The sequence below is a fragment of the Hemicordylus capensis genome, chromosome 6, assembly GCF_027244095.1.
Source record: "Hemicordylus capensis ecotype Gifberg chromosome 6, rHemCap1.1.pri, whole genome shotgun sequence".
In the NCBI taxonomy this organism is placed as follows: Eukaryota; Metazoa; Chordata; class Lepidosauria; order Squamata; family Cordylidae; genus Hemicordylus; species Hemicordylus capensis.
In genome coordinates, this window is record NC_069662.1 from 116425823 (window position 1) to 116446618 (window position 20796).

Consider the following 20796-nt stretch of genomic DNA (forward strand, 5'->3'; position numbering starts at 1 on the left):
ATATTCAAAACGCCTCCCCTACATATACATCACTTGTTAATTTTGCCGGTGTGGTCACAATTCAGCAACTGGCAATGGAACGTTGATGTTTTAAAGGACAAATAGCTCTGGCCCCTCTGGGCTTTTCCCTGCCAATTTCAATCTCTCCCCCCCCCCAACACACACACACTTGGCAAGCCACAAAATATCGCATTTCTTCCGCTCCCCACAACCTTTAAAAATCTATAGATAACGCTTATATTTCTGGGAGGTTTAAAATGCCCACCAAAATGTATAGTATGACAGTTGGTGGGTTGATCGTTTCTTTAAGTAATGCATTTTTTAAAAAAATAGAAAGAACTGGTTGATAGTCTCACATGGCAAATCCACAGAGGCCCTTCATTTTTCCCCCTTTTAATTTGGCAAAGAATAAATCTTTACTTTTCATCAGGCATACATTTTTGTTAGGATCAACAGTTTCCTCTTTTCAAGTATTTCAGATTTTCCTTTTAGTCACATATAAGGTTATGCATAAGCGATTTATGCCGTGGTTGGTGGGCATCCTGCCCCCTCGGGCTGAAGACAACAAGTCCTTCGGAGACAAAGGCTCTAGCTCTTTTCTATGGTGCAAATAACGTCTTTCACTGGTTAGGTCTATTTTCGTGTTTTGCCTTCTTAGGTGCGCCCTTAGCAAAGTCCTCCTTCCCCACCCAAGGTTTGCAAATCCCATTGTATTCTTCCACGGTCACGCGTGGAACGCAACTCCATGCTTTTCTGTTCCTTTCCCTTCTCAGTTTCCCATGGTGTCCACGAACGCAATTAAATAAACATTGGCTGGAAAGTCCTCTGGCAAGGAGAGGCGCAGAAGAGCAAAGGGAGACCTGAGATGAACCTTTTATCTGGTCAAAGGGACTTCTTCCCGCTGATCCATGGAGACCGAGGAGGCTTTGCTCAGCACAGAGGGCGTGAAGGTGAGGAAAGAGTCCGTTCTGGTGGTGGCCGAGCAGGTGAAGTCCGATCCCGATGGTCTCTGGGGCAGCCCGTTGGCCTGGCTCCCGTGACAAGCTAAGCAGGAGCAGGGGCTGCTTCCTGCGCTGCTCAGTCCATGCGCTGGGCCGGCATAAAGGGAAGGGTGTCTGAAGGCGCAGAGCAGTTCCGGTCTGGGGTAAGGATGGGAGAGGACCCGAAAGGTGTCCAGCGGTCTCAGCGGGGAGCTGAAGGGGGCGGCGGCAGAAGCCGAGGAGGCCCCCAGGCCCATGTGGGAGTAGTAGGGCAGGGGCAGGTGGGACGGGAAGGGGTAGGGCAGGTTGCCGGTGGCCGCCGCGTGGCTCATCATGTAGGTGTAAAAGGCCGGATCTGCCGGATGGGGCCAAGTCATGGCCAGGCGCTGCCTCTTGTCCTTCATCCTGCGGTTCTGGAACCACACCTGGCAAGGGCAGAGAGAAGAAGCACAGGAAGCGCTTTAAGGACAGTCCCGGCTGCCATTCTCAGCTACGCTCCCGCTGCCACCCTCTCTACCCACTTGCGGGGAGTCAGCCTTCGAGGAGAAGTTCTCCTGGAGAACTCAGCGGGGATTTCTTTCCGGGACATCCTCCTGCAGAGGGTCGGGCTGCATAGCCCATCAGAATCTCAAAGGTCACACCTGCTTAACCGGGCCCCAAATACTGGCTGCACTGCAGACAACACAACCTCTCCTGGTCCTAAGTGTCTGCCTGGCACTTAGGATGCACAGCCTACGAATACCTCGCCAGCTTTATCCCAGGGCCTGGGTTTCAAAAGCCATCTCATCTCACAATCTTCATGGGTTCCCCAAAGCTACCTGCCGGGTTTCCACAAGGGTGATTCAAGGTTCCAGTGTTGTGTTTGTGTGTGTGTATATATATATATATATATATATATATATATATATATATATATATATATATATATATAATAACACAACTCTCTCTCTATACACACACACACACACACACACACTTCAAACCTCTTTGCACTTGTATGTCTGTGTCTAATCGTGTTGAGCTTGGACAACCACATAAAGGGTTAAAAAAATAAGGTGACCAGAACATGGACAATTCACCTTCGATTCAGGGGAAACATCCTGCAAGGATTTCTCCTCTAGAAATGAATGTGAGCTGCTCTTTTGCTCAACTTCCGTTCATTTCAGTGGGGCTTGGCAGGGGCTATTTCATGTGTCTCCTTTGCCGTCACAGTACCCACGGAGGGTTCTTCCTTCGTTCAATTAATCGCTAGAAAACTACAGGGAGCTCTATGACAGCAGGGCGACTTTAAAACAAACAAACCTGACGCTTTTTCTCTGTGGATTCAGATAGTTTCTGTTTCATTCCCACTGCCCTTTCTATTCTGTCCACCCGTGTTAAAGTACACATATAAAGTATATTTCAAGCAATCCTTCACTATATTATGAGGTGGGTGCAATCCATATCGCACTGAAATAACTAGGAGATACAGTCCTTGGAGATGACCCCAACTTGGCAATTTCAGTTTGTGCAGTTTCTGTTATGCTAATATGTATCAGTCATATCTACATTTTGGAAGCCTAAACAAATCTCTCTCTCTCTCTCTCTCTCTCTCTCTCTCTCTCTCTCTCTCTCTCTCTCACACACACACACACACACACACACACACACACTCACACACACACCTCCCAGATGATAAATGTAGAGAAACGCAATCCTATGTATGTTTACCCAGAAGTAAATTCTATTGAGTTAAATTACTCCCAAGTAAATTTACATGGGAGCTGCAGCTTTAGATTCTGTTCTGTTCCTGATAATAGGCAGTGTATTCAAAAGCCATCTTGAACTCTGTTAATTCCACTCGGGTCTATTTAATCCCGTTGAGTCAGTAAGGCTAACATCCCATTTCCTTGAGAATGGGGGTGATTTATTTCAGTAGGGAAATGGTGTTGATTCATTACAAACAAAAATCCCCAAGTAACAGTGGTCCTTTATAAGGCGATCAACTGAAACCTTACAAAGCTTCCTCACTACTTTGTGACGTTTCCGTGGACGTCATAAAGGTGTTACGCTACTGTTGCTTGGGGATTGATTTCAGGGAAATGGGTCCTAAATGGGATTTAGGATTAAGCGTTGCTCCTATCCTACGCTCACAGACGAGCCCATTTACTTAGTATTCAGTCACCAGGCTGGCTCTCAATTTCTGGCCGTGGATAATTCGTGACTTTGAAGCAGGTGCTTGAACGGTGGGAAGAACCCTCTTTTTGACCTTCTGATTGTGAGTACTACGGGGTCCTGAAAGGGACTGCCTTAGCCTCGCCCTGACCTGAACCACCAGGGAGATGTAATCAGTTTCAATGCACACACCGAGCCAATGACCAAAATCCACAGCCATGGACGTCTTCAGCTTCTCTGTAGCCAAGAGCCCTGGCAGGAAGCTGGACATTAGGCGTGTCTGTTTTGCTAAAGGGACCTTCAGCATACCTTGATGGTGGTCTCGGGCAGATTGAGGGCGGCGGCCAGTTCGCATCTCCTGGGTCTGGACACGTAGTTCTCCCGGTAGAACTCCTTCTCCAAGCGGGCGATCTGCTCCCTGGTGAAGGCCGTGCGGTAGCGGCGCATCTGGTCACTGGCGCTACAGGCCAGCGCTCCTTGAGAGCCGCCTCCCCCGCTGCCCCCGCTGCCCTTGGGGGGGTCTCCTCCGCTGCTGGGGCTGCCTGCCGAGGTCTCCGAGCACTGACCTGCAAGGGGGAGCCGAGAGGAAGCCATCCAGAGAAAGAGATGGACAGCTGCGCTGTGCACCCCACTTCTGTGTGTGCCCCCCATCCATCCCAGACTGGACTCCCCATGCACTGGGGTGGGAGAAGAGAGAAAGAGGATGCCTACTGCAGAGCAAAACTCGCCGGTCTCCCTTTTGGCGATATAGGAGAGATCTTTTAATCCGGACTAACAACCGGAGCCGCAGCCCAGTTAAGCCGAAAAGCTAGGATTTCAATCGATTGGCAACTCAGTTCTACTTTCCTGAGAAATATCGCACAGTGTCCAGGGATGAACCTCGCAGTATGCCTTCAATCCTATAAACGCCTACTGAGGGGTGAGAGGTCAATCCCATTGAATTTAGTGGAACTTACTTCCGAGTAAACATGCCTAGGCTGGGGGCTGTCTGTATGTTTGGACTGAACGCGATTTGGACTTCCTTTACTTAGAAGTAAACTTTACTGAAAGGACTGATGTACACTCTGTGGAAGCAAGGCCTGCTGAAATGAGTGGAATTTCCTCCCAAGTCAGGTGTGCAGATCCGACCACCAAAGGTATTCAGGATCAAGATGCCAAGTTTGTTTCCTGCTTGCTATCAGGGCCCTGAACTATGATCCTAAGTACATGTACATATAAAGTATCTGGAAGTCAGTTGTACTTCCATATTTCGGATCTGGGTTTAAGGCCTCAGTCCCAAACACTAAAAGATTTTCCACTGAAACCCACAGGATGTGCTTCCGAATCACCTATTCTGAAGATGTTTATTGGATGTTTTTAAAAGTCCCTTTAATTTCAAAGGGATTGACAGACATGCCAATATGTTACAGCCCGCAAGTTCAGATGGGTTTAGATCTGACACCGCCTTCCATCCAATTGCTTCAGCATCTCTAGTCTGTGAATAGGACAGAAGCAGAAGGAGCAAGGAAAGGGAACTTTTTCTTTGGCTCATTTTCTCCAGCACTTGAAGGGGGAAAGAAATGGGAGGAGGGGAATAAGTACCAAAGAGGCCGGCCTTCTCCCCCCTCCCCACCCCACTAAAGCAGCACTTCAGGACACCCATGGCACTCCCCATTCAACGATTCGATCCCTTAGGGCAGCGATCATAATGGTATTTACTTTCAAAACAAGGTGAATAGAGTAAATATATTAGAAACATCTTTGGCAACATTAGGTGAAGCTTCCCATATTTACCTTATGAAGCGGGCCTCTCAGGGAAAAGAGGACCCCAGCATTCACCTCCAGCTCTAAGGCCTGTTGTGATGGGGGTGTATGTGTGTGTGTGTGGGGGGGGGTGACTTTGCATTGTGTAAGCCCTCTTCCAGTTGCCTCTAGCTGCTCTTCTTTTCCAGGTTACTTAGGACAGCAACTAGCAAGTGAGATGGGGAGGGAGAGGGACATGCCTGAGGACATTTTTAGAGGTCCAGCTTCCTTCTGGGATGGGAAGAAATGCACCCCACCCAATCACCTTTTCTCTGACAATAGAGATGAAAGAAACCTCCCGGGCCAGATCAGGAGCCCAGCATTTTCCCAGCAGAAGTTTAGGGCTCTAGAGGTGAGGGGAGCGGTGGTGGGAGGGGACCAGGAAGGCCCGTGGTCTCGGCGCTTTGCTTTCAAATGCAGCCAGTTCTCATTGTGCCTGAATGAGACCAAAGGCAATTAAAGCCCTGCCACCATTTCCGAGCTGGCGCCACCGAGACAGGGAAGTGACAAGGCAATTGGGACCTCGAACCAACGTGCCAACAGGACCTGACTGCTACTCTTGGGGCAGCGGGGCCGTCTGCAGCCAGTTTTACGGTCTTTTTGTGGCCGCTTCCGTGCTCATCCAGGCACATTGCGAAGCGGGGGCGGGGGGGGGCAACAAACCACAGAACTTGCATGCCTGGCCTGCAGGCGCGCGGAGTCCGTTTGATCTTGGCCAAATCCAGGGCAGCTCGCTTTCTTCTCCCCTTCCTTGGGCAGGGGGAGCACGGAGTCCTATAATCCTGGCGAGGGGAGGGCAGGGGGTGTTATGCGCTGGAACAGGAAAAGCTTCTGGAGGGATTCATTACAATAAAAGTCTGGGCTGCAGGGGGGGAAATCTGCAAAGGTCATAATTCTCTGTTTCAGCGAGGATGCGATTTCATGTCCCCCATTAACACGTCGTTACACTTCAAAGCGGGAGATGTGTGTGGGTTATTGCAGATGTCTCTCTGTGGGCAATTAGGGACAGAACGAACCCAAGCTGGGGCTCGAGTCCTCCAGGGCGATGAAAGGAGGGCGGAAAGAGAGGCGGCGATCCACCAGACCTTTGCGCCGGATCAGGTGGGCACAAGCTGCCTCGTCTTCACTGCTCGCCCTCTGGCTTAATGCCCCTGGGGATCGCCTTGGACCTGGGCCGGGCCCCGGTGGCATCCTACCAACCCACCCCCTGGCGCCCTTGTTCCCAGTGCCTGGCTAATCAACTCCAGGGCGGATGAGATCCCCACCACCCTGGGAGAGCACTTGGCCGTCGCCTGCCTGCCTTAGCCCCGCGGAGTTCAAGCGAGAAGAAGGGAGGGGTTGGGTACCTTTGCTGTGCTGGTGATACTCGGCGTTGCCCGTGGCGCAGTCCGGGGTGCAGCTCACCTCGATTTCCTCATAGAAATCCGACTCGGTGTCCGAGCTGCTCTGCTGGCCTTTGGTAGGGAGGCGGCTGAGGGGAGGCTGCTGGCCGGCTGAGAGGAGCGCGGCTGCCGAGCGGGTCTCCGGGACCGTCCCTGTCCCTGGCAGGACTTCCACCTCTTCCTCTTCCTCTTCCTCTTCCTCCTCCTCCTCTTCCACCCTTCCTCCTCCTCCTCCTCCTCTTTCCCGGGGGCCGAATCTGGGGCTCAGGCAGCCCCTATGAATCATCTTGTCCTGTGGCTCCTGACCTGCGCTTCCCACGGTCTCTGCCAAGCTGGACACCCTCTTGCCTACCAGAGGGCCAAGTTGACCTCCTTCCAGAAACATCACCATCTCCTTCCTGGTTTCCATTGTGCTCGTCTTTTAAATAAAATCCAGATTTCTCTCTCTCTCTCCCCCACCCCACCCCAACCCCCATCCACCCTCTTGCGCCTTCTCCCCCTCCCTTCCCAGCAGACCTCTCCTGCCAATGCAGAGAGGAGCCGCGAGCGGTGAGCCGGGGGGTGACCTTGTGATGCGAGCGCTCCAGTGTGCAGCGCCGGCTCTGGGAGGGATCTCACCATTGCCCTCTTCTTTCTAAAGCTGTCATCCCTTAATGGTGCAATCGTCATTACAGTACCACTGGTGACGCCACTCACTTGATTGCTGGGGGATAAATAGAAACGTCTGCCGGCGAGAAAGATGAAAGGAAGAGCCGGAGCGAAGAGTTAAAGGGAAGGGGGGGCGGGGGAGGGGGGGGAGAAAGGCACCAGGTGTAACAAGCGCAAGGCAAGGATGCGAGAGGCAAGTGTGAAAAGGGAGAGGCGGATGGAATTCAACTGCAAACCAGAGAATCTGGAGTTCCTCAGAGGGAATGCTTTACCGAGCAGAGTTAAGTAACCTTTTTATTCCCCCATGCCACTTTTAACTAGAACTTTGATCCAGAACGGATGAGAAGATTCATGGTTGCGTTTCCTGAATATGAAGACGACACACACTGTTGACCCCCCTCCCCTTTTGTGAGGGGTCTGTTTTGGGGGAAAATATTTATTTCTTGTTTGCAAACAGTTGCCTTTAAAAATCTGTCCTTGCAAACCCTAGGCTATTTGTTCTGATTAATTTTTCCCCGCCCTATGAAATTCTATTTGATTTCAAGTCTTTGGGCCATCTGGTTTAAACTGTAGAACGGATAACATTACAGATTGATGGATGGAAAATTGTAGATGTCTTAACTGCCTTCAGTTATTGTTCCAACTGGTATTTGGTTTGAAACAACATTATGCACATTCTTTTTTTTTTTCCATCACAGGAAGGAAATCTACCTGAAGATTATGTATAAGATTCAACAAGGCAGAAATAATCAAGCCGGCTGGTTATTCATAATAACACATTTGAAAAGACAGGACAGATTATATTTGTAGAATATAACTGGCAATGTTTTCTCCTTATTTCTTTATTTTGTAGGTATTTGCATGGTTATTAAGGCACTTTTTTTTTGCTTTCTAAGTAGAACCCCTAATTTTTTTTTATTTGTAAGTAGCATTAAATGCTTGCAAGCATTTGCTTGTAGTAGCCCCTGTTTGTTAAATGACCTTACTATAGACTATCAAATAATGTGGTTCCACCGTAAGTAATGACTACCAAATAATTATTTTACCATCCTTTTAAACTTGATTATCCTTATTTTCAAATAAAAACTGACACAGTGCAATCCACGGTTAATCAAAAATCTTTCAGCCTAGTGAAGAATTGATGAGGGTTTTCGAGAGGTTTTGTAGGACACAAAAAAGAAGCAAAACAGCAAAGCCAATATTACAAAGGCAAGTAAACCTTCGTTTTTTCTCTCATCACTCCAGCGGGAAAGAGTTGGGGTGAAGGAAGGTAGGTGGGATGGTGCGTTGGCAGGGTCATAAATGAATAAATCAATCAGTTTCCGGTCCAAAGATCCAACATAGTACTTTTGGAGACGATAAAACAAGCTATACTGAGAATTGACAGAAATACGGTAAGCAGAGATTTACCTGCTACAAAGGTATTATAATTTAATTAATTCTAGGTCTTCAAGGTATGTCTTTAACTGCCCGTTCCACATTTCCCTAAGACTCTCTATTTGTATTTAATGTCCCTGAACTCAATAATTCGATTTGGCACGGCTGTATGTGACAACCTTTGTTCCAAACACACTTACTTGAAAGTCCCATTGAATGACATGGACGGCTTCCGCAACAATGTTTTTAGGACGGGGTGCCAGTTGAAAAGACAATAGGAGACGCTTTCTGATCTTCAGAACACTTATTGGAAAAAGAGGCACTATCGAAATTTAGTAAGACCACGTTGTTGTTGTTGTTGTTGTTGTTTCGATTATTATTATTTCGATTATTATTGTTTCGATTATTATTATTATTGGACTTAAATGCAGATCGTTTGATTTAAGTGGATTGTGGATAGAGCTTTTAACCTCCTCCCAACAGCAATAATAAATCAATCTCCATCATAGTTAAAAGTGAGTTGCTTTGAATTCATCTGATTAAAGCCCCAGTCTTAAGCACATTTAGGCTGACTTCAGTTAAGTATCATTGAAATAATAGCATATTAAATATGTTTACTCGGAAGCAAGTCCTACTGAGTTAAGTGGGATCCAGTAGGTTTCCCATGGCCATGTACAGATTGTTTGCTGCGTTTTCAGGGCGGCTCCAGTCTTTTGAACGATCTAGGGACAAGGCTTGAGCAGGTTGAGGTCATCCCTGGAGGAGAAATCCTGGTGGCGAATAGGGCCAAAGTGGGAAGTGTGATGATGCCGTTTCTTCTTTTTCTCCTCCTCCAGAAACCCAGGAGAACTGCAGCCCTCCCCGTCCCTGCGCGCCTCTCCCAGGCCGCTAACTATTTGCCGAGGAGGGCCATCTGGAGAGGGAGAGGAGGGGTCCTCCACTACGGCGGCGGGGGGTCTCTACTCCTGCAGTCACGCCCGGGAGAATCCGAGGAAGAAGAAGTGGATAAACATGTGGAGTCCCCTGGGCTGTTTGCAAGTCAATGGGAAGAAGCAAAGACTGAGCAGACGGCGATCGTCCTTGTTCCTAAGGTTGCCTGTTCTGTGTCAAAGCAAACGCCTAGGAAGTCTCAGCTTCTTTGGAGAGGACGGGGTTCCTTTCTGGAAGCGGCGCAGAGCTTCAGAGTGTCTTTAAACTGCTGGGAGAAGGAGTTACTTCGGAGCCTAATGAGTCCCCGGGGGCATTGGCAACACGGACAGGCTCCTTTGTCTGGAGCTAGCTGGCATTGGGGTTGTTTGCGGGGGGGGGGGTCTTTTCATTGGCCAGGCACAAGGCGTTTCTTCTTTTCCTTGTTGGAAAAACAAAAACCCTCAAGACTACTTACCATGGGTTTGTTACCGCCAAAGGGCCTTTAACCGCTCTATAGTAGGAACGTAGGAAGCTGCCTTATACCGAGTCAGACCATTCCTCTATCTAGCTCAGTAGTGTCTACACTCACTGGCAGCGGCTCTCCAAGGTTTCAAGCAGGAGTCTTTCCACAGCCCTACCTGGAGATGCCAGGGATTGGACCTGGGACCTTCTGCGTGCAAAGTAGACGCTCTGCCACTAAGCTATAGCACATCCTCTGCCATGTGAAGATAGGAAGCTGTCTTATACTGAGACAGGCCATTGGTTCATTTAGCTGATAATTGTCAGCGCTAACTGATAGAGTCCCTCTCTAGGGTCTAAGGCAGGGGTCTGTCCCAGCTCTACCTGAAGGTGCCACGGATTGAACCCATGCATGCAAAAGGTGTCCTTTCTACTAAGGTTCCTCCCCCTGTCATCGGCATATGCTTAGTGAGAGATGGGGGTATTAAAGGAATAGTTTACTCCATTCTTTCAATGCATGAGTTAAATCCGTCTTATTAATAGCAAGGAAGCAGCCGTGGTAGTTATTCGAATCCAGGAAGAATGAGTAGGATAGGATGCTGTCTGTGCGACCCCATACCCAGGGCTATTGACAAGAAGAGCTCAGGGTTGTAGCTGTAACTGGTCAAGGTGAGACAAATGTCCCTGGCCCCTGAGGGATTGGGGCCCGCTGGCTGGGCTACAGCGGGCTCTTCGGTCTTCTGCATGGGGTGTGTGTGTGTGTGTGTAATATGCCTTGCAGAGAAGCCAGAGAACGGAAGTGCCAAGAATGCCTTGCTGTTCAATTCCTTACACTTCTTCTCCAGCAAAGAGAGAGGGAGGGAGGAAGTTGAGTGCCTGAGGGGGGCAGGGGCCCACCTTCCCCCTACTCACTGAACAAAAGAGGCACCTTTAAAAAGTGGTGGTTCCCTTTCTTTAGCAGGGGGAGAGCAGCTGGCAATATCCAACCCCAGCAAAACATCCCTCCAGTGGATGTTGATGGTGTCTATTTTATATTTCATTTTTAGACTGTGAACCCTTTGGGAACAGGAGGCCATTTGTTTGTTTGTTTGTTTGTATGTACACTGCTTTGGGAACTTTTGTTGAAAAGCGGTATGTAAATATTTGTCATATTTGCGACCCAGGGCCCACTTCAGCCTTGCTGGTTGCTACCCCCTGGAGGATCTGTCCACTCTTTCAATAGATTTGCTGATTTATTTATCAGTGTGTTCCTTTGTGCTTGTGTTGTGCCTCAAGGGGGGGGGGTGTCTTCTCTGTGTCAAGGGTCATGTGCACCACGAGAGACATATTAATTCATAGATAGATAGACAGTCAGTCCAGGGTCACAGCGGCCAGAGTGGGTTACAATGATATCGGTTAAAATAGTCATGAAACAAAATATGGTAAAATGAAATTAACCTCTGCCACCCAGGACCCCGAATCTGGTGCGTGATTGCCTTTTTAACCTCCTTTGATAAGAGAGGGAGACAGTGTCATCCCAAAGAGTGCATAAAGCGGCTTTGAAATCTGGCGAGGAGATTACCTTCTGTTTTTGCTGCTTCGTCTTCGTCTTCGTTTTTTAACCAGCAGGCGATGCCTGCAAATAATCCCTTGGTTGGGTCGTTTTAAAACCAGGGGCAATTACAGCGAATGGGAAGCAAAGCGTAATGATAGGGTGAGGCTCTGCTGCTCAGGGGCTTGCGTCTTGGCAGTTCCATCCTCCCCGAGCAGTTCTCTATGACCCATTAGTCCGATGATTTTAACCAGATCTGCCCCTTGACCCCAGCGGATTTACGTTATATATGAGATTAAGTGACTTGATAAGCCTCCTAGGTCCTATCCTGAATGCCGTCTTGAAGTGCTTGTCGAAACAAAAGTGTCTGGTCACTGCCTATAAAACGCAGAAGATCAAACCCCGGCAGAGCTAGCCTTGACCTGGGCCCTTGCCAAATGCTGCAGAGCCCACTGCCTGCCTCGGGATGATCCAGTTTAAAGGAAAAACGGGATCGGGACCTCGAGAGGCTCCTGGAAGTTGACGCCATTTCCAAGCATCCATCATCGCACTTAACGTTCTATCTACCCCACCCTTGTAGCAGCTTCGGCCTCTCCTCATACTTTGCTGCCGACCATGCAAACTTTTCACCAAAGAAATTCCTGGCCGATTTAACTGAGCTAGAAGCAAGTGGGAAGACGGTCTTTCTAGTATAGTTCCGGTCTGATACAGTGCGCTTTGATCACAGATCTTAGATGGAAAATATCTGTTTTTATGACATATGTATTTCTCTTGTTGCAGTTGTGCATCACCTTTTCTGTAAGGAGTTCTGGACGGCGGACGAGGGATGTTTTGCCCTTTTATCCTCACCACAGTCCTGTGAGGTAGAGTGGAAGTAGCGGACGATGTGCATTCCCTATGCGCTTCATGTCAATTAGAAAGTTTTGGTTTTGTTCCCCATTCCTGGAGCTTGAGAATGGACATCTACAGGGGCATAAATAGGAGAGAAGGGACCTCCAGCCCCTGGACTGAGGGAGATAATGAAGAAAATAGGGATGGTTGCTGCTGGGGGGTCCTCAGGAGTTGGGGCCTGGGTTCTTTGAACCCATCTGCTCGATTATAGCTGCACCCTGGCACATCTGTCTACCCGTGAGACATTCAGATGTAAAGTTCCTCCTCTAAATGCCAGAGATCTTGCATTATCATAATCCATGAGCAAAATCTTCAAATATGACTATACTGCCATTCAAAATGGACAACTCAGAAGAAGTTCAACTCTTTAAAATAAAGGAGATTGCTTAGGAAAGCCCCTGTAATGTATTATATGTAAATATATCTAATTATATATATATATATATATATATATATATATATATATATATATATATATATGAGAAAAGAAACAAAAATGTATTAAATTAAAAATTAACAAATACATATCATTTATTTTAGATATAGCTATTTGTCCAAGAGTGAACCTTTGAATAATGTTTAGTTTGTTGAACCTGTAAGTTAAGAGTTCCCTTAATAAAACATAATTTAATTTTAATTGAGTACACTTAATGTGTGCCTACTTGTAGTTATTGCATTAGGGTTAGCTGACACTTCACCAGGCACCAGAACTTATCAAATAATTTCCATTATGCAAAATAATGCATTTTCTTCTTTTGAATCAATGACTGATTTTGGATTGTTATTTCTACTTCCTTTTCAAAATATCAGTACTACTACTATTCTCAGTATGATCCAAGAATCCCTAAAACTGAAAATGCTTGATTTTCAAAGTGATTCAAATTTTCGTCTTCAACTCAAATGATTACCAAACCAGAGAGCCTAATTTGTTAATGGATGCTGTTAAGTATGATGTCATAATTACCGTTGTTTTATTAAGACTACTTTAACGACATGTTTAGAGTTGAAACTCTGCAATGAAGGGAAATAATCAGAGCATTGGTTTGCCAGTTCTCTAGGAAGCAAATTGTAACGTTAAGTTGATAAAATGAGAACTTTGAGCACGAGGCAATTCAGATATGCGTTTATACGTTTGGTATTTTGAATTTTTAGAATGTTTGGAATCCAAGAGGTTCTGGAAATAGTGTTTCTTTTTCTTTCAAAAGCCCCTGCCCCGCCCCCACACACACCGATTTTCGACGTGGAATCTGACAAATGCAGATACCAATTCAAACCACATTAATTAAGTGTGGGGGTTTGATATGGAAGGGATGGAGGGAGAGGGGGGTCATTATTTTTTGTGGGGCGGTATATACATCAAATAAATAAATATTATTGGCTGACATGATGAGAAAAATATTTAAAATAGTCTCATTGAAATGAAAAGGGCAAGTTAATTTCAATGGGACAACTCTGAGTAGTTTCTCCCATGTCAACCGTCATGATCATGATTATGCTTAGTAGGCATAATACTATTTATTATGCTTATATATAATAATTTTGTAGTTTATTTGTTATATTTGCTTTGCGTACATATTATTTATTTATATATTATTATAATTTCTTTACTATAGCAAAATATCCAGACATGATGGGGCATTGTCTTTTTCACTTCAATAATTCCCTAGGATGACAAAACAACAATGATAAAATCCTGTTAGGAAAAAGCCGATGTTCATCATAAATAAATTATTAAAATACTGGGTATCCTTTTAGAAATTAATGCAGCGTAAACCTGATGCAACAGGATTATTTCATTCTGACACAGCAAATTCCGGTGCCTGGGTTTTTTCAGGTATTTGAATGGACACAATCCCAGTGGCTTTCATGGCTGGGAATGGTATGATTTAATAGAAGAAACCACACAGAACCCTAGGCACACACATCTGTTTGTAAAAACTGCTATAAACGGGAACTGTACCAATAAACCAAGTTCACACCATTCAAGTACTTGGATTAAAATCAATTTAATCCCACTGGCTTGAACAGGTCTGAACCAGTTTATCCCGGACTTTCGGTTTAGTAGTTTTGTAGGTAGGGCAACTTGCAGTGACAACTATAAATAAATAATATGTCGCCATCTAGGCAAACGTTATTACCTTAAAATCCCATTGATTTCATCAGGAAGTTAAGTACACTCTTATTTCAGTTGAAATCATGGAATGAAGAGGTGTTTAACTTTGTATAGCTGATGCCCTATAATTTTAGACAATTGTATCCTTTTTAAAAAAAAAATCCTGTTTGTTTTACATAACTGAATGTCAGCAGTAATTTCCTGATATGGCTATGGCTGCCTGTTCAGAGCAAGGATGCACTACGGTTGCCAGAGAAAGCAGCCTAACAGAACTTGCCTGCTCATTGCACCAGTGCAGTGGCGAGAATGGGCAATTTCTGATACCCTCCTTTCCCCCAGGAAGCTCTCTGAGCCACCTGAAAGTGGTGGGTGTCGCAGAGGACTTCCTGGGAAAGGAGAGGGAGTCAGAAATTATTGCTTCCCTACTGCACCAGTGCAGTGGAAAGTTCTGTGAAGCTGCTGTCTCGGCTGCCCAGGAGCATCCTTGCTCTGTATGTCTGTGTGTGTGTGTGTGTGTGTGTGTGTGTGTGTGTGTGAGTGTGTGTGTGAGAGAGAGAGATACACATAGATATAGACAAAGACATAGACACAGACATACACATAGACATACATGCACATATATACACACGCACGCACGCACACGTACATAAACACACACGCACACACTAAGCCAGGCGCAAAGAAGGGAGCCGCTGCGTTTCTTTCATTGACGCCCATTTGCCATCTCTGTCTGCTTTTAATTTCAAATGTAGTGTGTTTAAACTGTTTGGATATGAACAATCATTAACCAACACGGAAAACCAGGGATTTTATAAACAAGACAAACCTTTTAAAAAATGGGGAGGAAGAATACTAAGAACAGGTGAGTATATGTGACCATAGAACCAGAATACTTCGGCCGTAAGTATAACCCACCACTGGGACACGCCCCTGAGACACGCATGTAGCAGAAAACAGGTTATTGCTTGCCTACTTAAAAAAAAAAAAAGTTAAACGAGAGGATTCCATTCATATGATGTAATTTTAAATGAAATAAAAGGTCTGAATATATTCCAAAATATTTAAGTTAGTGTTATATTTACTGTATTAATGTTGGCTCAGTAAACCGCTGAAGAACCCAAAGAAACTCTTTCCATTCAATAAAGTAAGGCGGTGGACGTAATTTACCAAACTAAAGTCTTTAAGAGACATCTAGTTTATTCCATGGTTGGAAACCATAAAAAATAGTCTCCATAAATTTCCATGCTGTTGGTGTGATCTGTACATGCACATTTTAACAGCAATTCACATAACCTCTCTACTGTGCGATATGTTAACGCGGAACAGTCCTGCACTGGGGGAAATATTGTGCAATTGTCAAAATAACTGTTGCAGAGGGAGGCAGTAGTCGTACAGGCTCTACATCAACATCGCTTTTTGTAAACTTGTAACTTCAAGTCTGGTCTAAAAGCCAGTTAAACCAAAGCATTAGGATTAATACAGTTTCGCCCTAATTAGGTCAACGGAAATCAGTAGTCCGGTTGGTTTAAGGTTCGCTGGCATAAATAATTTAACACTGCAGTCCTATCTGACACCTCATTTGGGCAGTATTTTGGCACACTGATGGCATGGCAGTGCAAAGGATCACTACGGAAGGCTGCAAAACAATAGCATCGGTGTCCATGTGGACTGAAGTTAAGTTGATTTCCACTGATAATTGAACTCAAGCGGGCTAGAGCCAATCTCCTCTAATTCCGCTGATTAATGGATGGGGCTGTAAACTGAGCAGAACGGCCTTCCAATCGAGCAGTACAGACCGCAGAACTTAATCAAAACAAATTAACGGCAAATTTCCTGTTTACTCCTATTAGATCAAATAGCCCCTTTCCCCTTAAGACTAGGCAGATACTTTAGCGGAGACAATCTTCCCTCTGAATGGCCCCACTGCGGTTTCTTGTGGAAGGCAATGAGGTAGGCAACGCGATAATAAAGCAACCAAGCCTCTTCGCACCTTAAAGACTAACGCCTTCCTTGGCGCATAAGATGTCGTGGTCTGGTGACGTGGATTGTAGTCCTCGGGATCTTATGCTGAAATAAAAGGGTGAGTCTTTGAGGAGTTCCGAGAGGCATTATTTTGCTACAACAGACAGACACGCATGGCTGTCCCTCTGGAGGCAGGGAGATAGTTTATGAAGATAGGACTGGCAGGCCGGGGCGTGGTGATCTAGCCTCTGCAGGGCATCGGAGGTCAAATCTCTAGTGCCAGCACGATATTTGACCCAGAGATAAGCATCGCTTTGTGAAGGCACCAGGAAGAGTTTCCCCTTTGATTTAGATGGCGACTGGACTCGGCCCACTTCCGCCAGACTGCAGGGAGTTTTTTGAAAGCAGGTCCGAAGGAGAGACTGGTGCAGCGCCAACGTGCTATTCTCCTCAAAGGAATCAAAGAGCTGCTTTCAAAGAAGAGGTGTGTGTATCCAGATGGCTTCTGCTTCGTTCAGCACCAGCAGCAACCCTGCTTCTGACCACACGGTCTTGGAAAAGCAGGTGTCATCGATTTCAGTCTTGCTTTTCAAGTATAGTGTGTCCACAATGTACTGTAATACAAACAAAACTGCAGTTGAAATGAGGTCCTATCCCATTTGTGTTGACTGAGTTATCATTTGATGTTGTAGTCCTGGTAGTTGATGACTACATGTGAGGGTCGAGTATTCCCTCTAACAGGGATTCCCAGATGTTGTTGATTACAACTCCCATAATCCCCAGCCAAAGGCCATTGCAGCTAGGGATACTGGGAGTTGTAGTCAACAACATCTGGGAATCCCTGTTAGAGGGAACAGTGCAAGGGTCGTGTGAGCATCTTGCCCTTCTAAATAAACATTTTAATATCACAGCTACACAATACAACTGAAGCATAGAATAGCAAAGAAAAACTACAGTGCTAGCAATAGATCTGAAGGTTTTATTCTGAGCTCAAGGAGCTGCCGTCCCAAGTCCAAATACCTTTAACAGTGTAGATCAGGGCTGCTCAATTTTGGCCCTCCTGCAGATGTTGGCTTACAATTCCCATAAACCCTGGCTATTGTCCACTGTGGCTGGGGATTATGTTAGTTGTAGTTCAAAAACAGCTGAGGGGCCTAAGTTGAGCAGGTCTATAGATCATATTACCTAGGTTGAGAAGCAGAAAGCAGCCATAGTCTTATATGTCATGTGAAAGCATCAAGGCTGCAGAAGTCTTGACTTTTTCAAAAGAAAAATAAACTTCGCAGTGAAGTTTATTGACTAAAACTGGCAACAGCCAACATTGTTTCTGTATCCCTGTAGGCCTATGTGTATATTCTGGATTCAGTGTCTTGCACCAAGTGATACTGATCTACTTTAGTCTGCATAACTCTTTCTACATTCCATCTTAAGATCCTTTTTGGACTTTGCCAACATGCCCAACTCCTTCAGTCTCTCCTTCTCCCTCTCCCCCTCCCACTTCTCTCCCCCTCCCTCTCTCCCCCCTCCCTCTCTCTCTCACACACACACAGGTCCCACCTCCCATTCAGCCTGATGATGAGGTCAGGAGAATCTGCAAGTTCACTGTTAAAAAATATTTTGGTTGGTCCTGATAAATGTTGGCCCTAATAAAGATATTACCCAACTGTGGCTTTTGAATGCTTCCAATGAGTTCCAGACATGTCCTTGGTTCTCAAATGTTAATCAGACAAAACAGAAGTTTGCATCCTGAACAGTAGATCAGAGTCTGACCCTGAGGAGGAAAAAGTACTTGGGTCAGAACAGCCAGCTGAACCTCAGACGCAGCACCCGAACCAGCTGGAAACTAGACTCCAACACCTGATGCCTAGCCTGCCAGCCAAGAAATCCCAAAGTGAGAGACCCCAGAACTGGAGACCCAGGTGCCAGCATCCACCAAGCCTGATCCCAAGCACTTTGAAGAACCAGCTTCTTCCACACCACAAACGTTGTGCTCCCAACATAGAGTACTCCAGCATTAGCAATAGGCCAGGAAGAATGTGATGGGCTAAGGATGGTGTAAGACTTGAGGTCAGAGGGCTGCTCTTCTTTCCAGGCAGGGAAGTGGAGCCTGGGAAAGACAGTATGAGCCTGGAAACATTTAAGATCTCACTGGCAAAATAAGTTGCTCACTTGGAGCTCTCCAGGGTTCTGCAACTTTAACTTGCCTTGCTGGCTATTAGAATTCTTGTCTGCATTGCATGATGGGACAAGACACAAATACAGTTTTTGCCAACTCTGCACAACAAGAAGAGTATGAAAGCAAAGAGGGACCCTGCTCACCAGTTCCCTGAGTTATGACCAGCATATGGTCTGTCATATTACAGCCACTTATTTACAACTATTTTGCTACTTCCTCTGGCAGGAAGTACTTTGCTACTTAGTGAACAAAGTTTGTGATGTGTTTTAGATGTGAATAGAGAGCTAAAATATTGCCATTGAAAAATATGCCATCACTTGTATGTAATCTGTCTCTTAGATTCTCACAGAAAAGCAAAATATATGCTTCCCCATTTTACATTTGTAGAAATGGACATTCTAGAGAGGCAAAGCTGCTTGTCTGTGGCCATCTTAAAAGTACAGGGATTCTAAAGTGAAAGGCAGGTCCTTCAGGCCATGGTGGTATTGCTTTTACAAAATTTTGCTGTAACAAAATATTGTACCATTAGCATAATATGTGTAATGACAAAGAGACTTGATTTCACATGCAACTCAAATGTTAGAGTTGCCTAGGATTAGTTCAGTCTGGACAGAGGCCTTCTGCATATAGATTATAGCCCCTTTTCTTGTAATTCACATGTATATTCCACTCTTTCCTCCAGTGGGCTCAGGCTAGCTACTCCTCCTTTATCCTAACAACAACTCTTTGAGGCAGGCTAGGGAGGGGAGGGGGAGTGGGAAAGATCAAGTGAATGTTGCAGCTCTGTGTTTGAATTTGAACTCTGATCAAGACAAAGGACTCTAAACACAATACAATACAGCTTCGGCTAGTGCACCAGCGTCCCTTTCTCAAGAAGGTAGATCTGGCCACAGTTACCCATGCCTTAGTCACGTCACAGCTGGATTACTGTAATGCACTCTACGTGGGGCTGCCCTTGAACAGAAACTGCAGCTTGTGCAAAATGTGGCAGCTAGAGTTCTATCTTGAGCTGCCCAGTGTGATCATATCACACCTATTTTGAAAGAGCTGAACTGGTTTCCAGTGTGTTTCTGTGTCCAATTGAAGGTGCTGGTTTTGACCTTTAAAGCCCTTAACGGTTTGGGGCCGGGATACCTGAGGGACTGCCTGCTCCCAAGGGTTGCCGCCCGCTTGACACAATCATCTGAGGGGACTCTGCTCTGGGTGCCGACAATGAGGGAGGCTCGGTTATTTTGCACACGGGACATGGCCTTCTCTGTTGCTGCCCCCAGATTTTGGAATGCTCTCCCAGTGGCCATTCGCTCCTTGGACTCCATCACAGTTTTTAGAAAGCTAGTTAAATCTTGGCTTTGTATCCAGGCCTTTACATGATTGTTTTATTGCTGCTTCTGTGTGTTTCTATCCATGTATAGTTTTTATGTTTGTATTTTATATATTTTAAATCAGATTTGTTCATCTTTTTAGCTTAATACTTATAAGTGTCATTTTTAGTATATGTTTTTTAAAACTTTTGTAAACTGCCTTGGGATTGTTTTTAATGAAAGGTGGTATATACATTTAACAATAAATAAAATAAAAAATAAAATAAATACCACACTGGATCCCCTTAGGCCAGGAGTAAATCATTATCAGGCATGTATTACATTTCATGAAGATTTACCAGCTTGCCCATATCATTAGTCACATGAATGGGAAGCTGCTTTATATTAGATAAATCGCTGGTCTAACTAGCTGAGTGTTGTCTACACTGACTGGCAGAGGCTCTCCAGAGTTTCAGGCAGGAGTTTTTCCCAGCCCAACCTAGAGATGCCAAAGATGGACCCGGAATCTTCTGCATTCCAAGTATGCACTTACCACTGAACAATGGCTTCATCTCGTTACCACACACATACACACCAAGCATTCTTTCCCTCCCTCTCCCAGACCCCACTCTCTCTCTCATTACTATCCTTCAGTATTACTGGGCAACTACCAAGTATTGGAGCAATTACAAACCATTAATTCTTACTATCAGCAATAAGACAAGAGAACAATAAAATCATAGAAGTAGAGCAGCAAAATTAAACCAAGTTCAAGCAAGATTTTAAAAGGACTGGAATATTAAAATGTCTTTTCCCAGTACTGAAAGAACATGAAGGGTGATACCAGATGGGTCTCCTCCCTGAAGAAGACATTCCCAGTGCCGCAGGACCCTCTCAAAGGTGGACCACTCAAAGAAGGGCCTCTGAATGACCCTAAAATATGGGCAGATTCATGTAGTTAATGGCAGTCCTTCAGATATCTATGGTTTATCATTTATTTATCAAATAACATTTTCAAAAGAGGTGGCCAAGTGCTAACACAATGTTATGTGAATCGTCAGAATCTGTAACCATTACCAGGGTTAGCAAACTCTTTGATTTCTCAATACTAGGCCTACACACCTACATATT

At 45.5% G+C, this 20796-nt stretch overlaps 1 protein-coding gene across 2 annotated transcripts; it reads right to left on the reverse strand.

Moving 5' to 3' along the window:
• Positions 1 to 377: 377 nt before the first annotated feature.
• On the reverse strand, positions 378 to 6728 carry EVX1 (even-skipped homeobox 1). Of its 2 annotated transcripts, none has more exons than XM_053259195.1 (3): positions 6263 to 6728; positions 3444 to 3700; positions 378 to 1405 (listed from the first exon to the last, which is right to left on the reverse strand). In XM_053259195.1, the coding sequence occupies exons 1-3, from the start codon at positions 6705 to 6707 to the stop codon at positions 875 to 877; spliced, it is 1233 nt and encodes a 410-aa protein (XP_053115170.1). In that variant the 5' UTR covers positions 6708 to 6728; the 3' UTR covers positions 378 to 874. The 2 variants fall into 2 exon arrangements, with proteins under 2 accessions (XP_053115170.1, XP_053115171.1); XM_053259196.1 differs by lacking the exon at positions 6263 to 6728 and adding an exon at positions 4908 to 4961.
• Positions 6729 to 20796: the final 14068 nt, after the last annotated feature.